The sequence below is a fragment of the Falco punctatus genome (genome assembly GCF_963210335.1).
Source record: "Falco punctatus genome assembly, chromosome: Z".
Lineage (NCBI taxonomy): Eukaryota > Metazoa > Chordata > Aves > Falconiformes > Falconidae > Falco > Falco punctatus.
Genome location: NC_137586.1, coordinates 47605717 through 47630708, shown reverse-complemented (window position 1 = coordinate 47630708; position 24992 = coordinate 47605717). Strand labels below are relative to the sequence as shown.

Genomic DNA, 24992 nt, shown 5'->3' with positions numbered 1-24992 from the left:
CTACTTGTTTCCCAGAAGTGTTTATAATGGTACGAGTATTGAATATCTGCAATTTGTTTAGCAGCAGTTTGAACAGTGTTTTGGGCAGTTGTGAATATAGCACTGTTTCTTTTCTTGATGGAGTAAGTTAGCTGAATCTCATTTTCACTCATAATTGGTAACAATGATAGAGTCAGCTTTTTGAAGTTATTATATATCTCAATAATTCTGTAATTTGTACCACATGGAAATGCTTTTTCCTTATGTTGAACCCTGTTTTGAACAAGTACCCACACCAAACAGTCTCCACAGTACAGTGTAGTTTGTGCCAGCAGAGGGATTTATGCCAATAAATTGATATTAAACCTTGACAGTATTTTCTTATGAAGATAAATAAGGGTATAACTCTGAGTGAAGATAACTTTTTTAACAAGTCCTGATAGAGCTATCCTGTTGTACAAATAAAATTCAAACTTTGAACCAATTTTCACATGTCTGTCCTGATTCAAATAATGTTTTTTTCCCCTGTCAGGTCTTACATGAAACATTTTCCCATCATACATTTTTGATGAATGGTCTTATTCAAGGTGTTAAGGTAAGATATTTTTTTTAAACGTGTGACCTAAATATTCTGTATGTTCCTATATTGTAATTTGTCTCTCCCGCATTCTCCGTAAGAACATAAAAAGCACTGAGAATGTAAGTAATTCTTAAAACATTTTGTCATTGTAATGGTTGTGTTCTTGGGCTCAGTTCAAGTTTTGCTGTGAAATGGTAGCATCTTGAAACAAGTGGAATATTTCTCAGAAGTTTAAAATCCTCTCATCTGAGTAGGTACCAGTTGTAGCTATTGTAATCTTGATGAGGATCCTTCTGAGAATTGAGGTAGGTTTTTAGTATCTGCTTCCTAATGTCAAAAGCAGATTAATGCAGCCATGATGATACTGTTAAGATAAAAAATGTAGCTCTTACAAATGCTGTGATTTTGTCCAAGACATAGTATAAAAGCTAATTTTCATCAGGGTTGTTTATTTTTTGTCTTCCTGGTCGTCTTTTAATCAAAATTTGAGCGTTCTGTGATAGTGAATATATTCAGAGCAGCTTATAACTTACTTATACCACTGCATTCACACAGTGGTCATGCTGGATTGTTGCCACAAAAAAGCTTGCCAAATTTCTGTAACGTAAGTAAAACTTGAAACTCTCTTCTTTGCTAGCTGTCTTACTGAGAGTCTTCAAAGCACGGAGTGTAACTTATGACTAAATTAATTTATAGCACCCAGAAATGTATTTAACTTTGTATTCTGTAACAAAATCTGAAGTGTTGTTTTTAGTTGAAGTACATCACATATTTTAGAAGGACTTGCTGTCAATATCTTCCATGGTGGTGGATTGGCAGAACACCATGCACTGGGCATGTCAGGATGTCTCAGACTGAAGGAATGAGTTTGCATTGTTCTCTTAGAAAAACAGAGTTCATGTTCCTCTTCCTGTTTTCTTTCAACTCTGTTCCTTCACAGTGCAGTGTAAAATATGTATCACTTAAAAGTAGTGAATGGAAGGTTCCCCATATATTTTCTACAGCGCATATATGTAAAAGAGTGCATTGATACACCATGATCTTAATGTATGTATTGCTCTAATAGGTGTAATAAACAGGGGAGCATGGCGTGAGCTTGGACTTCAGTGTCCAATATTTTCTTAAAGTGCTGTTTATGAAACATCAAAAGTGTTTCAGTTGACAGCAGAATGTGTTAGTTCATATTCTACTGAAATCTGACTCTTAAGGAGCAAAAAAAGTTTCAGCTGAGTAAGATGTCTTAACTTTCCTAGGATCCGGTGATCTGGCTTTATAGCTTTTGCTCTGAATTTACTTTGAGATCATTGGAATCAGGGTTGTTTATTGGGATCTGGCAGAATAGTGATTTAGTACAGTAGTCTGTACACATGTTAAACTTGTCTGGTGTTTATAATAGCAAATATTTCATTAGCTAAAGTTAGTTGGAGTGGACTTCCAGTGTATTGAGGTGCTTACAGAACCATGTGTTTATTAATGTTTGGACTTGTGACAGAGTTGAATTGATGAGAGAACAGTATACTACTTAGAAGGAAGATGCATCTGTTCAGGAGGTTTTAGAGTTAAACCTGTGAAAGTCTGTACTTACATTAATTCTTCTGTGTAATACAAAACAGATTTGAGGCCTAGATTTTAGGACTTTGTGAAATGCTGAAAAATGTAGTATTTGATCCTTAGTCAGTTTATTGCATGACAGTTGTGCCTATACATCTGACTTCTGCCACCGGAATATTGGTATGTTCCACTATCTCAAGTTGTCAGGCTTGCTGAAACAGCCCTCATAGTTCTTGCTGTGTACAAATGTCATGTACATGATCAATATCTAGTATACTGAAAGCCGTAAGTGTTCTGTTTAATTTGTGTCAGAGAACAGTTAGATTACTGAAAACTTAAGGACAGTCCAAATTAGAGGGGAATTTGGGTTTGAGACCTAACACTGGTCTCGTGAGAGGCTGAGAAGATGTCTTTTGTGAAACTAGACTGTAGATTTTTAGGAAGATTTTGCAGTCTGTAGTAGTTCTGTATTGAATCAAATTGATCTTGAAAAAATGTATGCCTTTTTAATGCACTCAAGTTTAATAATTTGAAACAATACATCAGAATCACAGAAAAGTAGACTGTAGGAGAATTTGTGTACAGTTTGTTATCGACACTTCTATGTTTAATTTCAAATCAAATTGCAATTTTTGGTACTTTTTTATATTGTGGTTAAAGTGAAACTTGGAAATGTAAGTATAGACATATTGTTTTTCTTGTGTCACAGGGATTTTTGTCCTTTCTCAGTGCTCCGCTAATAGGTGCTTTATCAGACGCATGGGGAAGAAAATCTTTCCTTCTTCTTACAGTTTTCTTCACCTGTGCCCCAATTCCATTAATGAGAATAAGTCCGTGGTAAGTGGTACAGACTGCAGTAGTGAGCTGCTCAGTACAGCAGAAATTCAATCAGAGGAGTGGTTTCGGGAAGTGGGAGGATAATAAAAGGGAGGCCGTTTTCCTTTCAAGATGTGATTGCATTATTCTGGAGTTTTCTGTTTAAGAGGCATTAAAACTGTGTATCTTATAAGTAGAAATGATACAATAACTAAATCGCATTCCATTCACACAAGTACAACAGTAATTGAAATTGTTTGATAGCCCTAACTCAGTTTTAAGCTCAGCTGTTAACATTTTTCCCTCTGAGGACCGATAGTGCTGTAATAAAACATATTTTTAAAGCTAAATGACCCTTAGAGTCTACTGACCATGGAAAAATATAATTGCTGCAAATGAGACCACAGAAAAATATAATTGCTGCAAATGAGATCTTTTAACTCTTTGATTAGGCAACTTTGAAGTCTTAACTGAGTGGAATTGACTTGGTTTCAGTTTCATTTACATTCATTGTGAAACTTGGGAGGATTACAAAAGAACCTTGTGTGTGCAGAGTTCGTGCAGAGTTCGGCTTCCAAAGCATTATATATGATAGTTTATTCCTTAACTGGTTGAGAAACTGAGTTCTAACGTAGTTCCTTTTTTAGAACTTAAACTTGCTTCAGCTTTTTCAGAGTGTGAAAATGTATAGATACCATGGCCTGAAGGGGCCGTTTCTTCTTTTAGGCTGATGTAAACAGTAGAATATAAAAATTAAAATAATTAAATATAAAAAATTAAAATTCCATTTTCCAATATTTAAGTGAGACTTAAATCTCCAGTAAAGCTCTGCTAGTTCTTGAGGAACACTACTCATAGCTTAAATACAAACTTGCTTGATTAGTAGGAGAAAAGAAAGGTCTTAGCTTAAACTTTCTAATTGTTGCTTTTAAATCATTAGGTGGTACTTCGCTATGATTTCAGTATCTGGAATCTTCTCTGTTACCTTTTCTGTAATATTTGCCTATGTAGCTGATGTAACACAAGAACATGAAAGAATTACAGCCTACGGACTGGTAAGAGACGCTAAACTTGATGAAAAGGTCAGATTATGACCTTCATATTGAACTTGTGTTTTGATGCACAGATTGTTTCCTAATTAATGTAATGAGGTTGATAGAGAAAGCAATGAACTGTGCATCAAGGCACTGCGTTAGAATTTGGGAAATCTAATTTAGACTTTTTACTGCTGCACAGACTGCTCTGTGCTTATAGGAACAGAGTAAGAATTTGATGACTTTACCTGCATAGAGGGCGTGTGTAACAAAACATATTTTAAGTTTCATAGTCAGAACAAGAAATGTTGTTAAAGGCAATGCAAGTTATTTAACACTTGATCTGGCATATTTTTCCACCCACCTGTAAATTGCACTTTTAGTTTACATGAATTCTTTTTAATATGGAATGGCTTTTTCTGTAGTCAAAACAGGCAGAAAGGATGAAAATGCGTAATGCAGTGTTTTTAGTAGTAGTCGTGACCCTTTTTAATTAGCAAGGCAAGAGGAAGATAGTTCAGTTAGTGTGAATGAGCCTTTCCAGTAATAATGTAATTCCTGGTTAGTTTGCTTTCCTGAGTATCTGTATTGGTTTAGATTTTGGAGGCCTATTGGTAGATGCCTTTAGCCTTTGAACGTCAATTTATCCCTCCATCATCTGTGCATCTGTTTTCACTGTACAGATATTAATGAGCTTGATTTTTTGGCTAACTAATTTACTTTGAGCTGTTAAGGCAAAAAATAAAGGCAAACCTTAAGGACATACGGTTCCTCAGATGTTGATGTAACAGTTAAGAAAATAAAGAACTTGGTTCCTTTGAACCAAACTTGTGTTTATTGTTGTAGTAGAGCACAAAGCAGGTTTAAAAGTTCTGAAATTCCCACTTTATTTCCTCTGCCTATAAAGAAGTCCGTATATTTGGAGCATATATTTGCCTGCCTTCAAACAGTGCTTTGTTAACAGCTTGATCTAAAAGTCTGTAAAATATAGACAAAAGTGCAGTTGGTTTGATGAGGTCTGTATCCCTAATCAGTTTGTTATAGTTTTCCTTAGGAATTTTTTTTCTGGCTTGGTGTAAAGCTAAATTTCTAGCTTGTTTTCTTACTTAGTCTATAAAATAGTTATGCAGTGCTTTTTATTTTAGGGACTGGAAAAGAGTAGTACTTAAAAAACCCAAACAAACTAGCTTTATTCAAACCTTTTCTAATGATTTTTATAGTGAAATTTAACTACAGCCCTTATTTTTCATCATGTTCTGCCGTATGTGAATATAGTAAGTGATGTGTTCGTAGTTGCATGTCACTGCAATTTAGGATGAAGCCATTATAGTTGTTGTTGAAGTTGTTGTCATAGCTAATGATTTTCTACTTTGCTATCTAGTGGTAGCTATGTATTTTAAATACAAACTGTTAACAAAGGCATTATGTATTACTCAGAGTGCTGAGGCTCAGGTTCATTTAGGCAGGCATTTAGATGTCCTGACAACTTTTTCAGTGAAATTTCGTAAGATTCATACTTAGAAAACAAACACCATTTTAATCTGTTCAAAAGTAAGACCCGTTTTCCTTTGAGCCGAAGTCAGTCTTTGGTTGCAAATTCTGTCTTGTATGATACGCTGTGGAGGAGGTTGGAGAAACTTTATTTGAACCTATGTATGTGTACTGTCTTAAGTTACTTATTTATTTGTTTAAACTTATATTTTGACTGGTGTTTTTTTTTAAACTGCACTTCTGGGGAGGGCTGGAATTGATCAAGTTACTTTGTTTTTCTGCAGTGGCAGAGTAACAAGTTTGAAACTGTTCTTGTGCATAGGTATCTGCCACCTTTGCAGCAAGTTTGGTAACTAGTCCTGCCATTGGAGCATACCTGTCTGCTAGCTATGGAGATAACCTTGTTATACTAGTGGCCACGTTGGTGGCTGTTGTGGACATCTGCTTCATCTTGCTAGCTGTACCAGAATCTCTGCCAGAAAAAATGAGACCTGCTTCATGGGGAGCATCTATATCATGGGAACAAGCAGACCCTTTTGCAGTAAGATGTACTTCATTAAGTAATTAATAATGGATGATTAATTATTATTAATAATAATTTGCATTAGGTAAGCTTGATAAATCTTTAATCTTAGCTTGAATATTCAGTATACCATAATCTCTGTTCTCCACTGTCGCACAAAAAGATCTAGATAAATCTAAAACCAAAAATCAAACCAAACTTTGCGGATTAAATGATTGTTGAATAGGAAACAACGTTTAGTGTGAAATCTAAAGGGCAACTGCTTTACTTTTCTAAGTTACTTTCTCTGTTTTATTGTAAGAGAAATGCTGAGTTCTTATACTGCTGCAGACCCCAAACCCTGATCTTTTAAGAGTTTTCCATATTTATTTTATGGTTTGTACTTTTGGTTGGCAATATCTCTCTCCACTCTTGGTGATATGTGATTTCTTTTTAATATAGAATGGATCAACGATACCCAGTTTTTCTACACGTATATATAGGAGGGGTTAAAACATATCATGTGGTCTTTCTAGTAACTTGTTCATGTATTCTCACTTAGTCAGCTAAATTGTGTTTGTGTTACACCTTGATATCTTAAAGAGAGGAAAGAGTGATTGTTCTTCATGAGATCCATCCTGCTGGAACTAGTTGTGCATGTTGAGAGATGAGTGACATGCCTGAAAGACTGCAGTTAAAGAATTTGTTTTCCACAGTTTGCTACTCAAGGTGATTCATGTTATGGGTGAACAAGAACAACAAATGTACAAGGAAAAATACTCTTGTAATTTGGGCAGAGAAATAGTTGTAATGAGGCTATATAATTTGCTAGCGTCTTTCAGAACAGATTATGATGATCAATTAGAAGACATTATGCATTTCCCTAAATATTATTTGAATCTGTTTTCAGTGAATACTTTTAATCTGGCATTGAACAGTAGCTTCAAAAATGAAACAGAAACTTTGCAGAATTGGATACCACAAACCTTATATAATAGGGGGTTCTTTCTAACTTGATGTTCAGCTGTTTCTGTGTGTGATTATTTTTTTTTTGACCTTTATATGTGGGTAAAAATGGATTTGAAAAAAGTAAATCCACCTTCTACTTCCTTTAGACTTTGAGTAAATGTTTCAATACTTGTTTTGTTTCTTTGTTTTACAGTCTCTGAAGAAGGTTAGAAAAGATTCTACGGTTCTCCTGATCTGCATTACAGTGTTTCTCTCCTATCTGCCTGAGGCTGGCCAGTATTCTAGTTTTTTTCTGTACCTGCGACAGGTAAATGTTGGTGTCTTCACATCTTACTAAGGATGTTTATATAAGTATTCCCCAAGACCTGTTTCTTGTGGAAGGCTTTGCTTAGAAACTGCTTTCTGACAAAATAACTGCTTTAAAAAATAAAGGCAGGGTACTTTGCTAAGCCAAAAGCTGAATAACACTTGATTTCTGATACATAAGTCCTGCCATAGCTTAAGCATGTGTTCATACAGTTAAGCAGACCTTTCTTCCCATTCAGTGCAGCAGTTTGTATGTCTTGAGGTGGGATCTTCCCTGTTGAAGAGCTATTGTGTCTGGGAGTGAGCGGAGAACTTCAGTTTCCAGATACACGACTTCCTCTGTCTCCTTTTTTCAAGGCAGTGTTCTTTTCTTGTGTGGATTTCTTGGCAAGCAGTTGAGTTAAGGATTGTTCATGAAAGTGGACGCTTCCTGTATGGATTTAGAATTACAAGCAGGGATCAGTGTTTCACTTGAAGAAGATATGTCATTGCTAGTGATTGTCCTGGGTTGTGTTCAGCATTTGTTTTATGCATTTTCTGCTTCTCTTCAGATTATAGGTTTTGGATCTGCTAGCATTGCAGCATTTATAGCTGTGGTAGGCATACTGTCTATAGTAGCTCAGGTAAGCTTTATTCTTTTTAGTGTGTTATTAAAAAGTACAAACTGAATGCTAAGGCATGGTCTTCTGACTGTGAAGCTTGGCCATAAACTTCGTACATGCTTTAAAAGGCTAGTGTATCTTGCATTCACTTAACGTTGCATTCATATATAGTCTGTGTAAATGTCTTGCTTTAAATCTGCTTTCCTTGAAAGTACTGGACCTGGGCATCAGAAGATGAAATTAAAATTTGCTAAGCTTGGATCAGTAAATTTACTGGAACTCTGGCTTTAAAATTATTTAGGAAATTGGTTACTTAATGCAAGGCCTTCTGAAGGGGAACATGTTATTTTAAGAAAGAATCATGCTACTTGCACCTTTCAGTCGGCTCATGCTCTCGATCTTGCATGCAAACAGTGCAGGTGTTGACATGGTCTGTCCAGAGTTACTGAGGGTCAGCACAAAAGCTGAGGGACTATGAGGCTTTGGTATATTGCTTTCATACCTCTTAACTGGCAACACTGAACTGGGTTTTGGACAGGTCCTTTATACCTTTTAGAAATCAAACAGTTTTTATGATGCCAATTTTGGTATCTTTATTGTGCAGTTTGTCCTCCTGTTGCGATAACAGAAGAGGAATGGCACATACAATATGCTGCAACCTTGTTGCCATCCTTAGCAGAGTGGAGGTCTTAACTGTTTTGATGTAAACAACACATTCTTCAGTGTTCACCACTGGTGTCAGTTGTATCCTTCCTTATCAGTTCAAGTCCTTATTTTAGTCCTTGCCCCATGGCTTGTTCTGATGCTGTTATGTACGCTCACATTTGTCAGTCACACTTTATTCAGATTAGTATTTTTGCTGAAAATCTCTAAAATGGCAGCCCTTGTGTTTCATCATTCTCAGTGTTGAAATGAGGAGGTTCTGCGTTGATTTTTGAACTCTTTGAAGAGTGCTTATTGAAATAAGCTTTGCTTCGTGAATACTGAACTATGTTGGCATGTTGGGTATCTCCAGAATGATGTGTAGATAGAATGACTATTTTTGCTATTTAGCTTTCAAACTAGCTTTGTCTTATGAATGAGAAACAAGTAAAGTAGTGCAAGATGTGCATGAGAGGAAGTGTTTGCTGCTTTGCAGTCCCTCTGGTTCCTTTTCTTTGGATTTTTATTGATGCATTGCTGAATTTCTTGTGTTAAAGAAAAACATGTACTCTGTTAACTGAGTGAAGTTGTCCATATGGACTTTGGACAAGGAGCAGTCTGCTCCTTGCCACATGAGTGTGTTGCTGCTGTATGTGAATTGCGATCTCTTTTCACTCAGCAGAAACACTCCTAACAGATGAAAAACAGTGGCCTTCCTTTAGGTTTAGTTTCCATGTGCAAATAAAAAGGTCATATCAGTGGTGTAAAGAATCAGCAGAAAATGTAATTTAAGATGCTTAGAAATTTGCCTTGGCCGAATTTCTGTGCATGTGGTGAAGTTGGAAAAGCAGCAAGATTTACTTGCTGGTTTTAGTTGTAAAATTGGATAGTAATTCATCTGACCTAAAGAGATCACTTTTTTCTGAAGTAAGTGTAATTTTTCCCCTCTGGTGTTTGCAGATACTGGTAAATTCAACCCATATCCAACCTGTACTATCTTAACTTGGTAGCAGCATTTACCATGGAACTCTCTAGTCTGTAATGAAATAGAATTGCAGAGGTGGAAATGAGAGCCTGTTCACAGTGGAAACAGACACTGAGATACAATGTCCATAATGAAGGCAGTACCTTGCCTTCTTGATGTCTTGAAGCAGAAACACTTTAATAGTTAAGAATGTCTGTACATCAAATATTGATATGACTAGTCTGCATTTTTAACTTAATACAGGAGAAGTAAAAGCATGAGTAGTGTGAATTTCCTTGTCTGTTGAAAGGTCTTCTATATTACTTTGTGTAGAAGGAGAAATTATTTTAGCAATCTGGTTTTTAAAATAACATTTGGATGAATCAATTTCTCTTACAGACTGTGTTTCTCAGTATCTTGATGAGGTCTATAGGGAACAAAAATACAGTTCTTCTTGGCCTTGGCTTTCAAATCCTTCAGTTGGGTTGGTATGGTTTTGGATCTCAGTCTTGGTAAGCATGCGTTTTCATAGGTACATACCTGTTAAGGAACTGAAGATATTTTTTGCAAAATGTTCTTCCATTCAGTTCTGTCATCATGAGTATTTAAATGTTTTGTGAATTAAGTATTCTCATTTGCATGGTATTACTTAAGTCTGGCTTGTATTTTGCACATGTAGAAATGCTAGAATTTTCCAGATACATAGTGGAAGTTGAAGACTAACAGCCCTTTTGAAAAAGGAGTCTTTGCACCATTATGGTCCACTGAGTTTTATGTCTACAAATGTGGTTAAAACTTTTTGTTAAACTCACAAGCTAGTAAAAGTGGTATTTTCTCTCCAATAATTCCACTATATCCATTCAGTCAATCGATTACTGGACCTCTGCTTTTTTTCTTTCTGTTCTCTTACTATAACTATATTTGGTGTTGGAAACTATCTAGAGCTTCTTTTGTTGCAAAAACTGAAGTAAAATGAACTAGAACCATAATAAGCTGGAGCGGCTTTTTCTTTACAAGTTTGTCCTGCTGACAGTGATGAATGCTTGTTCTTTATCAGAGCACTTCCTAGTGAGTTATACAAATTAGAGAACTGCCTCACTGGGACACCCTGTGAAATTTTTCTTTTTTACAGCCTTTGGAGAAGGAAAGCCTGTGCATCACTCCTACTCCCCTGTTTTCCTCTGCTGTAGTAGCTAGTGTAGAATCAAATGTGCTTCTATTCCAAGAAGCTCAGGGTAATTTGTAGGAAGGGAGCAGAAGAAAGCCCTGAACAGATCATTTCCAGTCTTTAGATACTTCAATAAGAGTACTTTTGAAAGGGCATCAAGCCTTGAATGAGGGTACCCTTGTGGCCCTTTTCAGGGGAGTGGGGTGTAATTATATGGGCAGGCTCATTTTTAATTCGAAGTATGTATTTAACACAGGATGATGTGGGCAGCAGGAGCTGTAGCAGCAATGTCAAGCGTTACATTCCCAGCAATCAGTGCTCTGGTTTCAAGAAATGCAGAGTCAGATCAACAAGGTGAGTGTTAGATGAATTTCTGTTTCAACATCAGATTACTTTCTTGGATGACTCTTCTGTCTAGAAAGCAGCATATTTACCTAGGTGTACTTTTCAAGTATGTTGAATCAGTTTCTTGGGCAGTAGCTGTCCATAGGAAGTCAGCCGATCTGTAGGGAAGAGGCAGGTACACAAATTTATCAAATTTGCATTGCAATATGTATACTTTCTGTCTGACCAGCTTGGCTTCTAGCTTCCTGTAAAAGTACTACAAAAGCAACAAAACCAGATGTGGTAACTTTCAAATTTGGTTTTTTTTTTAATTAAAAGTAACAATCTCTGTGAGGATTAATGTAATGGTACCATCTTTTTAATGGAAACTAAAAAAGCCATCTTTTGAGATTGAAAGAAACCTATACAAGAAGCTCTATTCTGTGTGGAAAAGTTGTCCCTATTTGCTTTAATACCTCAGATTTTCAAGGAAAAGAAGAGGAAGCTTAAGTAAGTAGCTGATCTAAGAAGACAGCAAAATTAATTGGTTTTGATATGAATGAGGAATGAACAATCAGAAATAAATTCATTTAAAATAAAGTGGGGGGAAGGGGTCATCACAAAGTAGAACCCTTGTGTATAATAATTGAATTTAGTGTTCTCATTATAAGTATTTAACATTTTACTGCTTGAAGTTAAAGAAGTGTAGTTAATATGTGAGGTATGAAGGAGGTGTAGTTCTAGGAGGCGCATTTCCATTGAGCTTGAAAGTTGTAAAGACAGTGTTTTGCATGGCTTTTTTAATCATTCTCTTCTCCCCCATTTTTTTTTTTTTTGTATTTATGTCATGAATTGAATGGTTAAGTTGAGAGAAGGCACTGATCTTTCATTTTACATAGAGGAAACTACTGTTAATAGTGCAGGCATACAGTAGTTTCTAGAGTGGTATTTTGCCACCTAGTGGCACAAAAATTTTAAGCTTACATGTCAACCTATGAAGAAAAAAACTTTTACAACTTTCCTTTACACTTGTTTTCTTTCCTTCCGTTTTACAAGTTACTGCCTTAGGAAGGAGGTGGATACGCAGACTACTAGTATTGTGAAAATAGTGTTCTGAAGAATCTTAATCTGTAAGATCACCAAAAAACTTCTTACACTTCAGGAAGTTGAAACAGAAATACACCCCTAGAACCTGTATTAATCAAACTTCTAAAATAATCTAATGTAAAACTGCATCCAAGCTAGTACTGCTGCATTTACTGCAGTACTGCTGCATTTACTGCCCTGAATGAGTTACTTCGTACTTAAATAAATCCTGATTTTTAGACTGGTGGTGGAAGAAATCTTGTTATGCAACCCATAACACATAGATGCATTACTCTGAATTTCACTTGAAAATAAATTGAGCAGGTACCACACTTAATCTCTGCTTTCTTTGTTGTGGGCTTTGGGTGAGGGTGGAAGAACTCTGATAGAGAAAATCAGACTTGCACATAAATGTAGTTGCTCATACTCAAAACTCGCATTACTTCCAGTAGCATGCAAGTACAGTGACAGAACTATGGTCATGCAGAGAATTATTTTAACAAGCCAAGTTGTCTTCAATGTATTTCTTAAGATCTTGGTATGCAGACATAATTATGAGATGTGCTATTTTAGAACAGCTATTAGGATATACTCAAGAGCTGTAAGCTGTGAGTGTTTCATTCTTTATTTAAAGAAAATAAATAATCCTACTCCTTTATTTTTCTTCATTAGGTGTTGTCCAAGGAATAATAACTGGAATAAGAGGTCTCTGCAACGGCCTGGGACCAGCACTGTATGGCTTTATTTTCTTTCTCTTTCATGTGGAGCTCAATGAATTGCCACCTGATCAGACATCTGGAAAAAAGGCAATGCAAGATACCAGTGATGAGGTAAGTTTAAAATTTGATGTGAAGTTTGCAGTGTAGAACTCGGGGATAAAAATCTGTCATTTTGGTTTATTTAAATCCTTGATACCTAATTCTTGAACTCCTCGATTCTCACTTGTCAGCTTTATTGAACTATTAAGATAGCTTATAATTTAAATTTGGTAGTACATACTTAGATTTACGGTAGTAGCAGCTTTGGTTTCAGTAGTCTTAACAGAGCCAGTTAATGTGAATCTACTCATAACACAGTTAAAATTCAGTATTACAGGGAAACATGAAATTTTGATAATAGGAGGGTAATTTTTGTAACTCAGTAAACTGTAACAAGTTTATCTCTGAATCTCACAGCAATAGGTTAATTATTCATGTATACAGTAATTTAGTATACAGTTAATATATGTTTATGGGTTTTTGTTTGTTTGGGTTGGGTTTTTTTTCAATGACAGTAATAATGCTGTTTATCGTCTTTCTTTACCTGTATGAAACTTGAAGGGTAATGGAGAAGTCAATCCTATACAACATTTTTGGAACTCCCTTCGATCTTTTTTTTTCGTTTTGTTTTGTTTTTGCTTTAAATCCCTTCCGTCTTTGTTTCAGGTCTGCATTTTTGTCTACTTTGTTCTTCCCGATTTGACTTCCAAAATGTCAAATATATGCTTACTAGCGTTTGGAACCTTATGGACTCTTTTTAGTTTGATTGCTCTGACCTCTTCAACTACAATTTCATTGCTTTTTCAAAATACTAAGAATGCACTTTCCAGAGAGGTGATGATCTCTTAGTTTGTCATTAAGCTGATTAAGACAGACAACAGATTAGCTGGTAATAATAAATAAATAAATAAGTGGTAGTGTTACTGTGGAAACAAGCATCTTCCCAGCTATTAATTGTAACCAGTGCTTGAACATATTCGTGGCGTGCTCCATAATTTGCTCAAGCAAACAAAGTAGAGTTTTAAAGTAAGAGAGTAAGGGGGTAAAAACACTCTTTTTTGTTCAAAAAGGAACCTGTAGTGAAATATGGAGACCGTTAATAATCACAGTTTCAGATTCTCAAGAGCTGTGTCATGCTTCCACTGGATAAAATTTCATTCTTGAACTCTGTTTTTTAAAGCATCAAGTCACGTAAGCTTTTCTTGGGGGCAGGAAGTGTGGTGACTTTTTGACCTTGAACATACATTTCTGTTATAAGTAATTTCAGTATGTTCTGTTACTTTAAGAATATCCATGTGTTTTTTTTGTTGAAGTAGTCCAGATGTATTACAGTGGAGTAACTGACTGTTCCAGTAAGTTATAAATGAGTCAGAACTTGTGTAGCAGAATTTTCTAAGACTTAACGGTAGAAAAAATTCCTGCAGTGAAGCCTATATATAGGCTTCCTTATAAAATAATGATTTTTCTAAACAGTAAGTGGAAGTTAAACCATCATTTCAGACATCCTTGTTTTCTTGAAAACCTACTTAATAAATAAGTAGACATTTTTTAGTTAGAAGTACAGCAAAATAAGTACATATTTGTATAACTAAGATTGTTTTTTCTTCTAATTTCAGTAGGACAGCTCTTATGTTTAATTATGTATGAGCTCATAAACTTTGTTAAATGTCTGTAATTACCCCTACTAATAGTTACCAGGCACCTAACACATGGGACTATCATTCAGGAAAATATTACAGTTCTTTTTCATACTGATTCTTATGTTCAAGTCTAATGTAACAGTGGGAAAGAACCACCATTCAAATATTACATAGGCGTAAAAATTGAGCCAAGTAAAATGAGCGGAAATAAAAACCAGGGAATACACGCTGATTAGACAAGGAAAATGTGTACAAGCCTAGCTTACAACACTAGAACTACTACCATGGATTTGCAAGGCCCAAATGCAAGCTACATGTCTCTTGATCTTGTTCAGTATTTTAAATTGATAATTAGGAGATGCTTTACAGATATACATAGTTTGAAAAACATTTATTTTATTAAATGCTAATAAATCTTCACTAAGAGATGTTTTAATAACAAGTTTAAATGGTCAAGTACCTTGTTTTAAAAAGTTACTGGGTGTCTGTGGAACTACTGTTAACTGGTAAGTTATTTAGTCTGTGACAAGCTTTGTTAATTTTTTTTTTATTTAAGCTTGTATTCTACCCCTGCTTGTCCAAAGCTATGAGTGTATAGAAACAGCTGAGAATGCACTCTTACTGTGCTGAACCTTGATCTAACCCCAAGGTGCTGTTAAGGTGAATTAAAAACAGTTCTTCCTCCTTTATTTCCACTACTGTAATACTGGGGATTATTACAACTACAGGAAATGGATTTTAAAGCTGTTATCAGAAATAGGTTATGTATATAGGTTTTGTTAAAATAATTAATGTGAAGAATAAATTTGTGTAACTTATGACACATTTTACTTTGACAGAAAGCTGTCTTGTCCCATTAAAAAAAAAAAAAAGTTTAACTGCTGAAAGCTGATTATTGCCATAATTTAGTATTGTGCCTTTCAGATATAAAGTCTTCTGTGTACACTGATGGACAAAGTGCTAAAACAAATGGTTAGATACCATGGCTTTGTAAACCTCAAATTGTTAGATATAATGGCTTTGTAATCTATATTCCAACAGTAGGCAGGGAAGTCTGGATACAAATTTCAGTTATTTAATGTGTAGAGTAAATGGATGGGAATACATCCCAGTGGTAATTTCTGGAGGATTATTTTAAGGAGCTTGAACTTGAAGGCAAGTCAGAAAAACAAACAAACAAAAAAGTATTAGTTTCTCTTGCTCTAGAGGACTTAAGAACAGGATTTTACTGAATATCACTTTTTTTTCCTTGCGGAAGTGGGAGAATTGCAGTGTTACCACAGGTCACAGTTGCAATTCTGTTCTGTCAAAAAATTGATGTACCTATTCAAAGAATTGTGTATCTGCTATGCAAAGCATAAACAGTAAAAGCATATCTGGCTTAATTCCTATTTAAATAACTGTTTTCAAAACTGGAGACCCTGAAGAAGAGTGTGAGTTGCATAACGGTCCACAGTGAGCCCTTACAGCGAACAGGGCAGCCGTAGGCTGTGTTTGGACAGCGATAGTAACTTGGCAGTGCAATAAGCAGGGACTGCTGTTCAAAGCTTCTTACTCCCTTCAGTGAAACTGCAGTAGTGGAATATTCAAAAGCTGCTAAGATAAATCAGCTGTTACACTACAGATGAGGATATTAATTTATTACATTTGAGTACTTGTGGGCTTAGTGCCACTTGAAGATTTAAGTAATATTGTTAGTATAAATTATGTTAATATGATTATATACTTTAAAGACTGTCAGCTGAAAAATTAGGCCTCTGCTTGTAGTAAGAGTTGAAGCAAGGGAAATATGCTGTTACTTTATGTTTAATTTCAGCTGCTTTCCCACTTTGTATTAAAATAACTTAGTGCATTTCATTTGGTAGAGAAAAAGGACACTGGATTGACAAGTTTAATCTTCTGATTTCTATTTAATTTTAGTTGACAAAGATACAGAGAAGTTGTTCAAGATAAAAAATAGTTGCTGGATTGCTGACACTTTCTCTTGTGGAGTTTTGTCATCAAACATAGCTGGCTTAAAATTAGTCTTACAACCTTTCTAGTGCATGCTTTTAACTGGGGTTATGAAATGTGGACAAGTTGTTTTTTAAATTTAAAAACAAACTGCTTAGAAGCAAGAGAGAATAATTCCAAATACCAAGTTATACACGCCAACAGCCTGACTCTGCAGTGAGAACAGTATGTACTGCATAGCCTGCAGTACTTTCCTCACTCATGTATTAGTTTTTGGGAATGTTTATTTAGCTAATGATTCTAATGTATGTCAGCCGTAGAAGCTAGCGGAAAAAGTGAAGTTGAAAGATTTACTGAGCATTTCCTTCTGGGTGTTGTGACCTTGTCCTATTAGTCTTCAGAGGAGTCTTGCTGATTTAACAGGCATGTTGCCTAAAGAAAAAGTAAATACAAAGAAGCATCAGTCATTGTTTCATTTGCTAAGCAAGCCTATTGTCAGTTGGTAGTTCTGTGCGTGTTTCTGTGTTTTAGATCACTATGCAGATCAGGTGAGGAATTCTTAGGGACTGTAGATGCAGAAAATCCATGTTGTGGTATATGTATGAACTTGTTTGCATAACTTTATAGTCACTGTAAATAAGTCTGCCATTATCTCCTGCTTTAATGTTATAGTTCTTAATGCAGAAATCAATGTCTAAAACTTCATGAATTCTTTGATATGCTTGTTTCCCTGCAGAGAGCAATCATTCCTGGTCCCCCCTTCCTGGCCGGAGCGTGCATTGTTCTTCTGGCTTTTCTAGTTGCCTTATTTATTCCTGAGAACAGCAAAGCCAGCAGTACCAGAAAACACAGCGACAGCATCAGCAGTACTCTGAATAACAACCTGGACCAAAGCAGTGAAGAGGACACTGAACCATTGCTGCAAGATAGCAGTGTATGAAGCCTAACTTCTGAGCAGACTAGGGAACAAATTCATGCACTGAATTGCAGCTCTGGAAGCTTGGTGGGGTCTAGAGAGTATCTGGCCTCTGAATGGAAGGTGGCTGTGTACAGGGGAAGGTCAGATGCTGTACGATACTTGAGTTTGATGCCATACCTACAGGAGGGTTTGTTTAGCATGGCAGGTCACAACTAGATATGATTCTGCCCGACATAGGACTGCAAATGCTATGTCAAATCCTGGTATGGGGTAGAAAGCAGAATATACAGTTGTAATAGATTTTTTTTTTCCAAAGTTTGAACATTCTGTTCCCAAAGTTATATGCAAAATAATCAGGTTTAATGCAGAACAGTTTTTGCCACCACTGTGAAAGGTTGTTTTGCATTTCTTACGCCTTTGTCTTCAGGTATGCTACATGTAGCCCTTACAATATAATAGGGACTGATCTACATGGTTCTGGTATCTGAAATAGTGGTTATCAATAAAAGTAATTAAATTTCCTGAAGATACATTCTTAAATACTATTTAGTAACGAGAAGTCCAGTAGTTACCAGAAAGCAATGATGAAACTGAGATGCCTTCTGTGGGTGTATGATCACACATGACAGTCGTTACCCATAAATGAAGGTCATATTGAAGTCTTAAACCCACATTTCAGAACAGTAAGTTCTGAGCAGTTAAAGCAAATCCAGATGGCACCTGAGAGCACTGGTCACAATAATGTTTTGCTTGTAAAAAATAGAATTTTAATTATAGAAAGAGTAGTGTCAGAAATATGGACACTTGTGACTTCTGAAGCAGGAAAAACAGTGGGTGCCGGAGTAGTTTACGTCAAGAAATAAGTATATTTATTGCATTTTGTCACTTTATCTGACATATGAAATAATCTTCCCTATTAATTCTTTTCACCCCTGCCTTAATTGCTACTTAGTGTTCAGTTATTAGTCATATTTAGCCTTCATATCACTGTCTTACCTGCTGATAGATATATTCATATCAAATTTCTAAAAGATGCTTTGAAGAAGTTACAAATGGCTAAAAATATGCTAATTTTTAGAGACATTTTATGAAAAAGACACAGATTTATATGTATTTTGTTGCAGTGTAAATGGACCATTAAACCCAACTTTAACAAAGTACTGCTATGAATGTTTTATATGTATGCAATATATGTAGATATTTGTAAGGAGTTTTAATTTTTCCAGATGGAGCACTGTGTAAATCATGTAATTATAAATGTAACGAGGGTACTGACAGATAAACAGTTTTTTAAAAGGATTGTGTATTGGCTGAACAAATTTAAAGAAATATATATTTTGAAACTTGTTCAACATTGGGCAGAGACAACAGACCTTTTGTACTATGCAGTTTGGTTTTTAAGTTAATAAGCTTCCTAATGCATAATAAATCTACATCTTAAGCTTTCTAGGTTTCATGTGTAACTGTGTTCACTATTGTGCCTTCCCTTCTTCAGAACAGAAGTGGTTTAATCCTAATTTTCTGGTGAGGTTTACTTGGAATTCAAGTCTGGGCTTTTATGCTGGATATTTTTTTTGCTGCAGGTTGGACTGCAGTCCAGTAGGTTTTGCATTATCCCAGTGTACAGTGTCTTCAACTTGATATGGAGCTAGCTTAAAGAGATCATGGAATATGTTAGTGTTAAAAGTAGCAGTTTTCAAATGTATTACAATTAATAGTATTCTAGCAATGGATCAAATTTTAATTTTTAAAGTAGGATCTCAGAATCACGGAGTGATCGGTGTTGGAAGGGATCTTTAAAGATCACAAGGTAGGGACATCTTTCGCTACAACAGCTTGCTCAAAGCCCAATCCACCCTGACCTTGAATGCTTCCAGGGATGAGACATCCACAGCTTCTCTGGGCAACTTATTCCAGTGTTGTCATCTTCATTGTAGAAAAAGATTTCTTCCTTATGTCCAATGTAAACTTACCCTTTTCAGCTGAAAACTGTTGCCCGTTGTCTTGTCACTACAGGCCCTCGTAGAACATCTCTGTCTGTCTTATAAGCCTCTTTTATATATTGAAGGGGTCTCCCCGAAGCCTTCTCTTCTCCAGGATGAACAACCCCAACTCTTGGTCTTTCTTTGCAGGAGAAGTATTCCAGCCCTCTGACTGTTTCTGTGGCCCACTTCTGGACCCACTCCAACAGGTCCATGTCTTGTGCTGGGGTACCCAGAGCTAGATGCAAAAAATATTTTGAGCATACACCCATACTGTATATATATATAAACTATATATGTGTATTGCTATACTAAAAGTATATTATTTAAAAAATGAAAAAAGGTGAGATCTAGTTTAAGTAAACAATTTAAATGTTTTAATTAGTGGTATGAAATACATTTTTGCTCTCACTAGAAAATTAATAACTCAGTAAGTGATGCTATAGAATACGCTTAATTATTTTTTTTAAAATCTTGGTTTAACACTGCTGTACAAAGATTCAAAGGTCTGGTTCTAAGTTCATTTTATTTTGATACTTGGTTTAGATGGCTATCGTTACTTAAAAAGATAACTTACAAAGATACAGAGAATCAGATCGTAGTAGTGCATTGATGGCTGTGCTTATTAAGTCACGATGCTCACTTTTCAATCCCATCCACCAGTTAATTAGGCAAAAGTGTTTGTTAAAATTCAAGTAGTAAGTTTGTCTTCCCCAGTGTCAATCAGTTGTTCTTGCAAGCTGACTGCAAAGTCTTTTTTTGTTTTTTAACAAATGGATTGAAAACCCAATAAAACTTTTCATCTGGAAGATTCTAAGCAGGTTAAAAAATTGTTTCCAAGTTCAAGTGTACAGTTGTGAGAGTTGTTATAGGTGACACATTTGCACCATTTTTTGCAACAAAACCACATGATGATGGAAATATTTCCAAACTTCTGTCTTCAAAATGCTGTCTCCATACAATAAGTTTCTTTTCAAAAGCAGTTATTTTCTCACTCTTTGTTCAAGTGTCACGTTTACTTTGAAGATACAGATTAAATGTTTTTATTTTTCAAAAAAACTGGCTTAGGTAGCGTAAACTGACAGTCCCTTTTCATCACAGAAAAGGTCAGCAGATTTGGAATACTTGCTTGTCCTTCTGTGAGAGAAAAATATGTACCTATCTTTAAGTTTGACAACTCTTCTAAGCACTTTGACAAGAGATAACTGGTGAGCCTCTGTGGTACAAAAGACTTTTGTGGTCACTCCCCAGCTCTTTCCAATGTGTTGAAAAGATTCTAGTATTGAAAGGTCTTGGTTTTATAAAATTAACCACATTCATAACATCTTGGAGCAGTCTGTGTGCTTCTAACTGGAGCATATTTGCTGCACTGGCTTGCCTATGAGTAATCCAGTGAATTAATTTCACTGTTGCTATAACCTTATCCTGGGATCCATTTTTTTTTTATTCCAGTGAAAGCAGCTACTCCATTGATGGTTACAACTTGTACAACTTTTCCATAAAGTATCATTTTTATTAAAGAAAGCATTTACTGTTGAGAACCTGTTTTCTCTAGTACATGTTTTTTTAGGAACTGACAAGGAAGTTCATGGTCATTTTAAAAATGTAGCAAATACCATAAACTGAGACAGGTTAGAAACACCTGTCTTTCATCCAACTGGTTAAGAAACCTCCCACACCCTGTAAATTTTTCTAATCCTTGTTTCTTCGAGGAGATTGATCTAAGAGTAGAGGTAAGGGCTTGATTCCCTTGTGTTTAAAGAAGTATACTAAACCATTTTTTTTTTTTTTATTTTCTAGACAATTTATCTTGAATAAGTGTGGAAGAAAAGAAGGTACTATATATTGTCTCTTATTGCCTCAAAAGAACAGTCTTGCTCCATTCCCTAAAAGAGCACTGCAATAAGAGGATGGAAGATGTTGGGCAATGTTCAAAATACACTCCCAGGCATGGCATTGCTACTACCTGGCTATTGAAGCCTGTGTTTTGTGTTGATACCAAGTGCCTTTTTCTTACATAATTTATCTGTATCAACAAAAACTGACAGTGAACAACAGCCAAACAGCATCGTGTCAAATGACTTTAACACGTGGAAAATGTTGATGTCTTGAAGCTTTGCCGTGGTTGTGGTGTTAACATCCAGAAAACCTGTTCTACAGACAGATTTTGTCTTGTAGGCAACTATATTTCTTTCTCTTCTCCCAGTTTTGATAAAGAGTATTTTAAAGTATATTGTTGTTCTTTGCAGCAAAATACTGCAGTCTTTTCTGAAGGTGATGCGTTCTCTTTTGTTAGAGATACTTAATCGTTTATGGAGGTGTCTGCTACATGGTATGCAGATACCTCTTTTGACAACTTGATGCCTTTTCTCAGAGCAGTGATTCAAACATCCCTGTGAAAAATAATGAAAGAAAAAAATCAACAAAATTGTTCTAGTAACAGACTGAAGTGTTAAGCACTGAAGAAAAAATGAAACATACAGGTCTGTGCATCCTCCCATGTTGCTTACAGTTCCAAAGCATTTTTTTCTTGCTGTCTTACTTGTTTATGCTTGCATAATGACTGAAATGTATTTTGTAACTATCGTTGCATCTGTAACTGGCTTGTAAGTAGATGCAACATCAAACTTCTGTAGGCTTGCCCAGCTCGCCCTCTAGCAAGTACACTTTATGCTCATGCTTAAATACATTGGGAGTTGTAATTCGATGCAGCTAGTGATCCCAGAAGTATTAAACATGCATTTAATCATTAGTAGAATATTTCAAATACAGTATTTAACAAAGTGTACACAAGGTGTACATTTTATGTTTTTGTTAACATTGAGAGAGAAATAAAACTGAAAAGGAAGATTGCAGAATATAAATATTTGCTAGACTATGCCACCTAAAGCAAATTGCATTCCACAGATCCTTGCAAGGCACGTGTTTTGACCTCTGAGAGAGGCTGCAGGCCCCTGTATAGTCCTTAGAGGAAAAAGCTGTTTGCAGAGCTGCTAATTTCCGATCTTAACTGAGTGGTTAGGATTTAACATGCTTGGACAATGGGTTTCCATTTTTCCTCAAGAAGTAAGCTTGCCAATGAGTTAACTTTAATTTTTCAACATGAAAGTGTGTTTGGGCAAATATCTTGGGAAATATGGAGCACTGAAAACTCCTGATGATTCTGAAAGCAAGTAATACTAAATAAATCCAGGTATTTTTATTTTTAATGCAAATCATATGAAAACAGATGATGTGGCAAGATCAAGGAAAGACTCCAATTTTTACTGTTTCAGAATAATTCTGAGATTATTTATCTGTATGTGAAATACATCAGTGCCTCTACAGCTGCCCTTCCTGAAGGTGAAAGAAAAGAAAAATGTGATAAAGGTCAGACTGTCAGGCAGCATATTATGAGCAAAACACTTTCTTAGGGTAGAGCCTCACCACGAGTGGGCTGGTGCCACCTTGACATTACAGCATCTGTCAAAAGGAAAAACAACTCGTGACTCTAGGCAATAACTGAAGGTAGTAAAAGCAACCAGTTTTCCCTATTTCTCCCATCTCTAGGGGAGAAAAACCATCAAGCTACCATGTAGCAGTAATATTAAAAAGTTCTGCACAGGTGCCTCAAGCAGCTGGTTGAGGTCTTGGTCTTTTATTTTATTAGGAAATACACAAAAATAAAAGCTTATCTTCAAGTTTGTGGAAGGAGCCCAGGGCAAATATCTTTGAATTTATTTGCTTGTATTTGGTGCTGAATGTAGTTATATTTGGAAAAGGGACTATAAAAATGGAACAGGAAAGATTCCACGTGTGCCCTTTGGGGTAAATTTTTTAAATTTTATTTTTAAATGGGATGTTTAGTTTTCCTTAAGTGCAAAGGCTCCAAACTCAGCCTGAGATTTTCAACTTGTGCTGTCTTATTTGTAACACAAGTACCAGAAATGCTGGCCCTCCTAAAATGCAGCGTAAATGTAATAAAAATGCATTTGAGATTACTGAAGGGAGAGAAGGAAAGAAAGCAGCTTGACTTCCTTAACTAACTGAGTTTTCAAACTTGATAAAAATCTCATAAGGTGAGGAAGCTTTATCTGATAGTTGATACAATGAAGATTTGTACTGGTTGCAGGAAGGTTTTGTTAAAATAATTTATTTAAAAAGTGCTTCACTTGTTATAAGACCTAGCTTTGAAAATGAAAGATTTTTGACATCTATTGATCAATTACTTTGGTCAAGGTTATATCTGACATATACCCAGATTTAAAAAAAAAAATATTAATCCTGAGAATCAAAAAGTAATAGGAAAACCTGCACACCAAACTTGATCTCTGAAAACCAGAAAACTTGGCCTTCAAAGAAAAGAATTCAACCCCATCTCGGAGTTACTTTTCCATGATACCCTGGGTGCCAAAAGCTTTTCTAGTATTTGTTCACCCACTCAGATGTAAACCAAGCTTCAGATACCTTGTTCTTCAAAGCTGGGAGAGTTCAACTGCTGCAGTCGTGGGTGTGTATATTGCAGCTGATTCAAGTAAGATGCACTTCCTTAACTCCAGAACTCCAGTGCTGTAAAAATGTCTTTTGTTTATTTGTTCATGCTCCAATCTTTTTTCTCCCTGAGGTGACAATTATTTTCTAACCATCTGACTTTTTGAGAAGATCTCTAGTAGCTGGTATGTGAGGATGTTTAGCAGGAAATAACTGTGCTTGAAATGGAGTGTTCAGGTGCTTATTGTCAGGGGAATGCTAGTTTAAGGCTTGTGTCCTTCTTTGTCGTGCATAAAAAAGATCTAAAAGTCTTAAAAGGGTGATGCAGCAGTGCTATTCAGAGCCTTGTATGTGCTGGCCACTTAAGCCTTGACTGCATCATTTCTTTACTCGCCAAGGTTCAGATGATTAATCCCATTGACAGCAGGCACTGGAAGTACCTGGCACTGCTAGTTGCAGCTGTCTAGAAATCCTAGTGTTAGTAGTAAAACTATCAGGAAATTTTGACTTTTGTTATCACAGTGTTAGCCTTCACATCATGGTGTCAGGAGTACTTTAAGGTGTAGGTATCTTTGTAAAAAGATTTTACCACTTTATTCCTAAATAGAATTAGTCATAGGAGAAAATCTTAGCTGAAGAAATAGCACATCCATCCGCAAAAAACAGCATTTTGTTTGAGTTAGAAAGTGCCCTAAGGCACTTGGGTAAAACATGACATATAGTTCTTGGATGTTAGTCTGAGACCTGTTCAGCTCTTTTAGAAAATACAATGCCTGCATTATGGCAAAAGGCTATTGACTTATAAAAAATTATATCTGGCATCACTTTTCAACTCAAAGGACCGTGAAGAGCTTTGTTAACTGAATACAATCTTTGTTTCTAATGCTACATAAGACAACCCTCAGTAAAGGACAGACCGAGGGAGTGAGGAGTCCTTGTGTTGATCTCTTTCTTTGAAAGTGCCAGTTGTGAAGTCTGAGATCAGCTTCATTAATGCATTCTGTGAATAAGCTAAAAAATCCTCACCTACTCATGCACAATGCAGTGTATTTGTCATTCATATTTCACAAAAGTTTTAGTAAGCTTGAATATTTTTCTGTCTTTGTAAAAATTATTCTGGATTTCACTAAAGTGAAATTATTATTTTTTTCAAAAATAATCACACTATGCAGTAGAAATTATGTGCTGAAGCTGATGATGGAAAGCAGAACATGTTCCTGTTTTATAATTAAACATAGCAAACAGCAGGATACCTT

At 35.7% G+C, this 24992-nt stretch overlaps 1 protein-coding gene across 2 annotated transcripts in view; it reads left to right on the top strand.

The window, feature by feature from the left end:
* The window catches only part of LOC308057006 (hippocampus abundant transcript-like protein 1), a 31852-nt gene extending 13122 nt beyond the window's left edge, over nt 1–18730 (top strand). For both annotated transcript variants that reach the window (XM_080373073.1, XM_080373072.1), the window contains exons 3-12: nt 512–574; nt 2820–2947; nt 3867–3981; nt 5774–5992; nt 7116–7229; nt 7780–7851; nt 9836–9948; nt 10861–10958; nt 12687–12844; nt 17102–18730. In XM_080373073.1, the coding sequence (XP_080229199.1) occupies nt 512–574; nt 2820–2947; nt 3867–3981; nt 5774–5992; nt 7116–7229; nt 7780–7851; nt 9836–9948; nt 10861–10958; nt 12687–12844; nt 17102–17305 (1284 nt within the window). In that variant the 3' untranslated portion in view covers nt 17306–18730. The remainder of the gene's footprint in view (nt 1–511; nt 575–2819; nt 2948–3866; nt 3982–5773; nt 5993–7115; nt 7230–7779; nt 7852–9835; nt 9949–10860; nt 10959–12686; nt 12845–17101) is intronic.
* The last annotated feature ends 6262 nt before the right edge of the window (nt 18731–24992 follow it).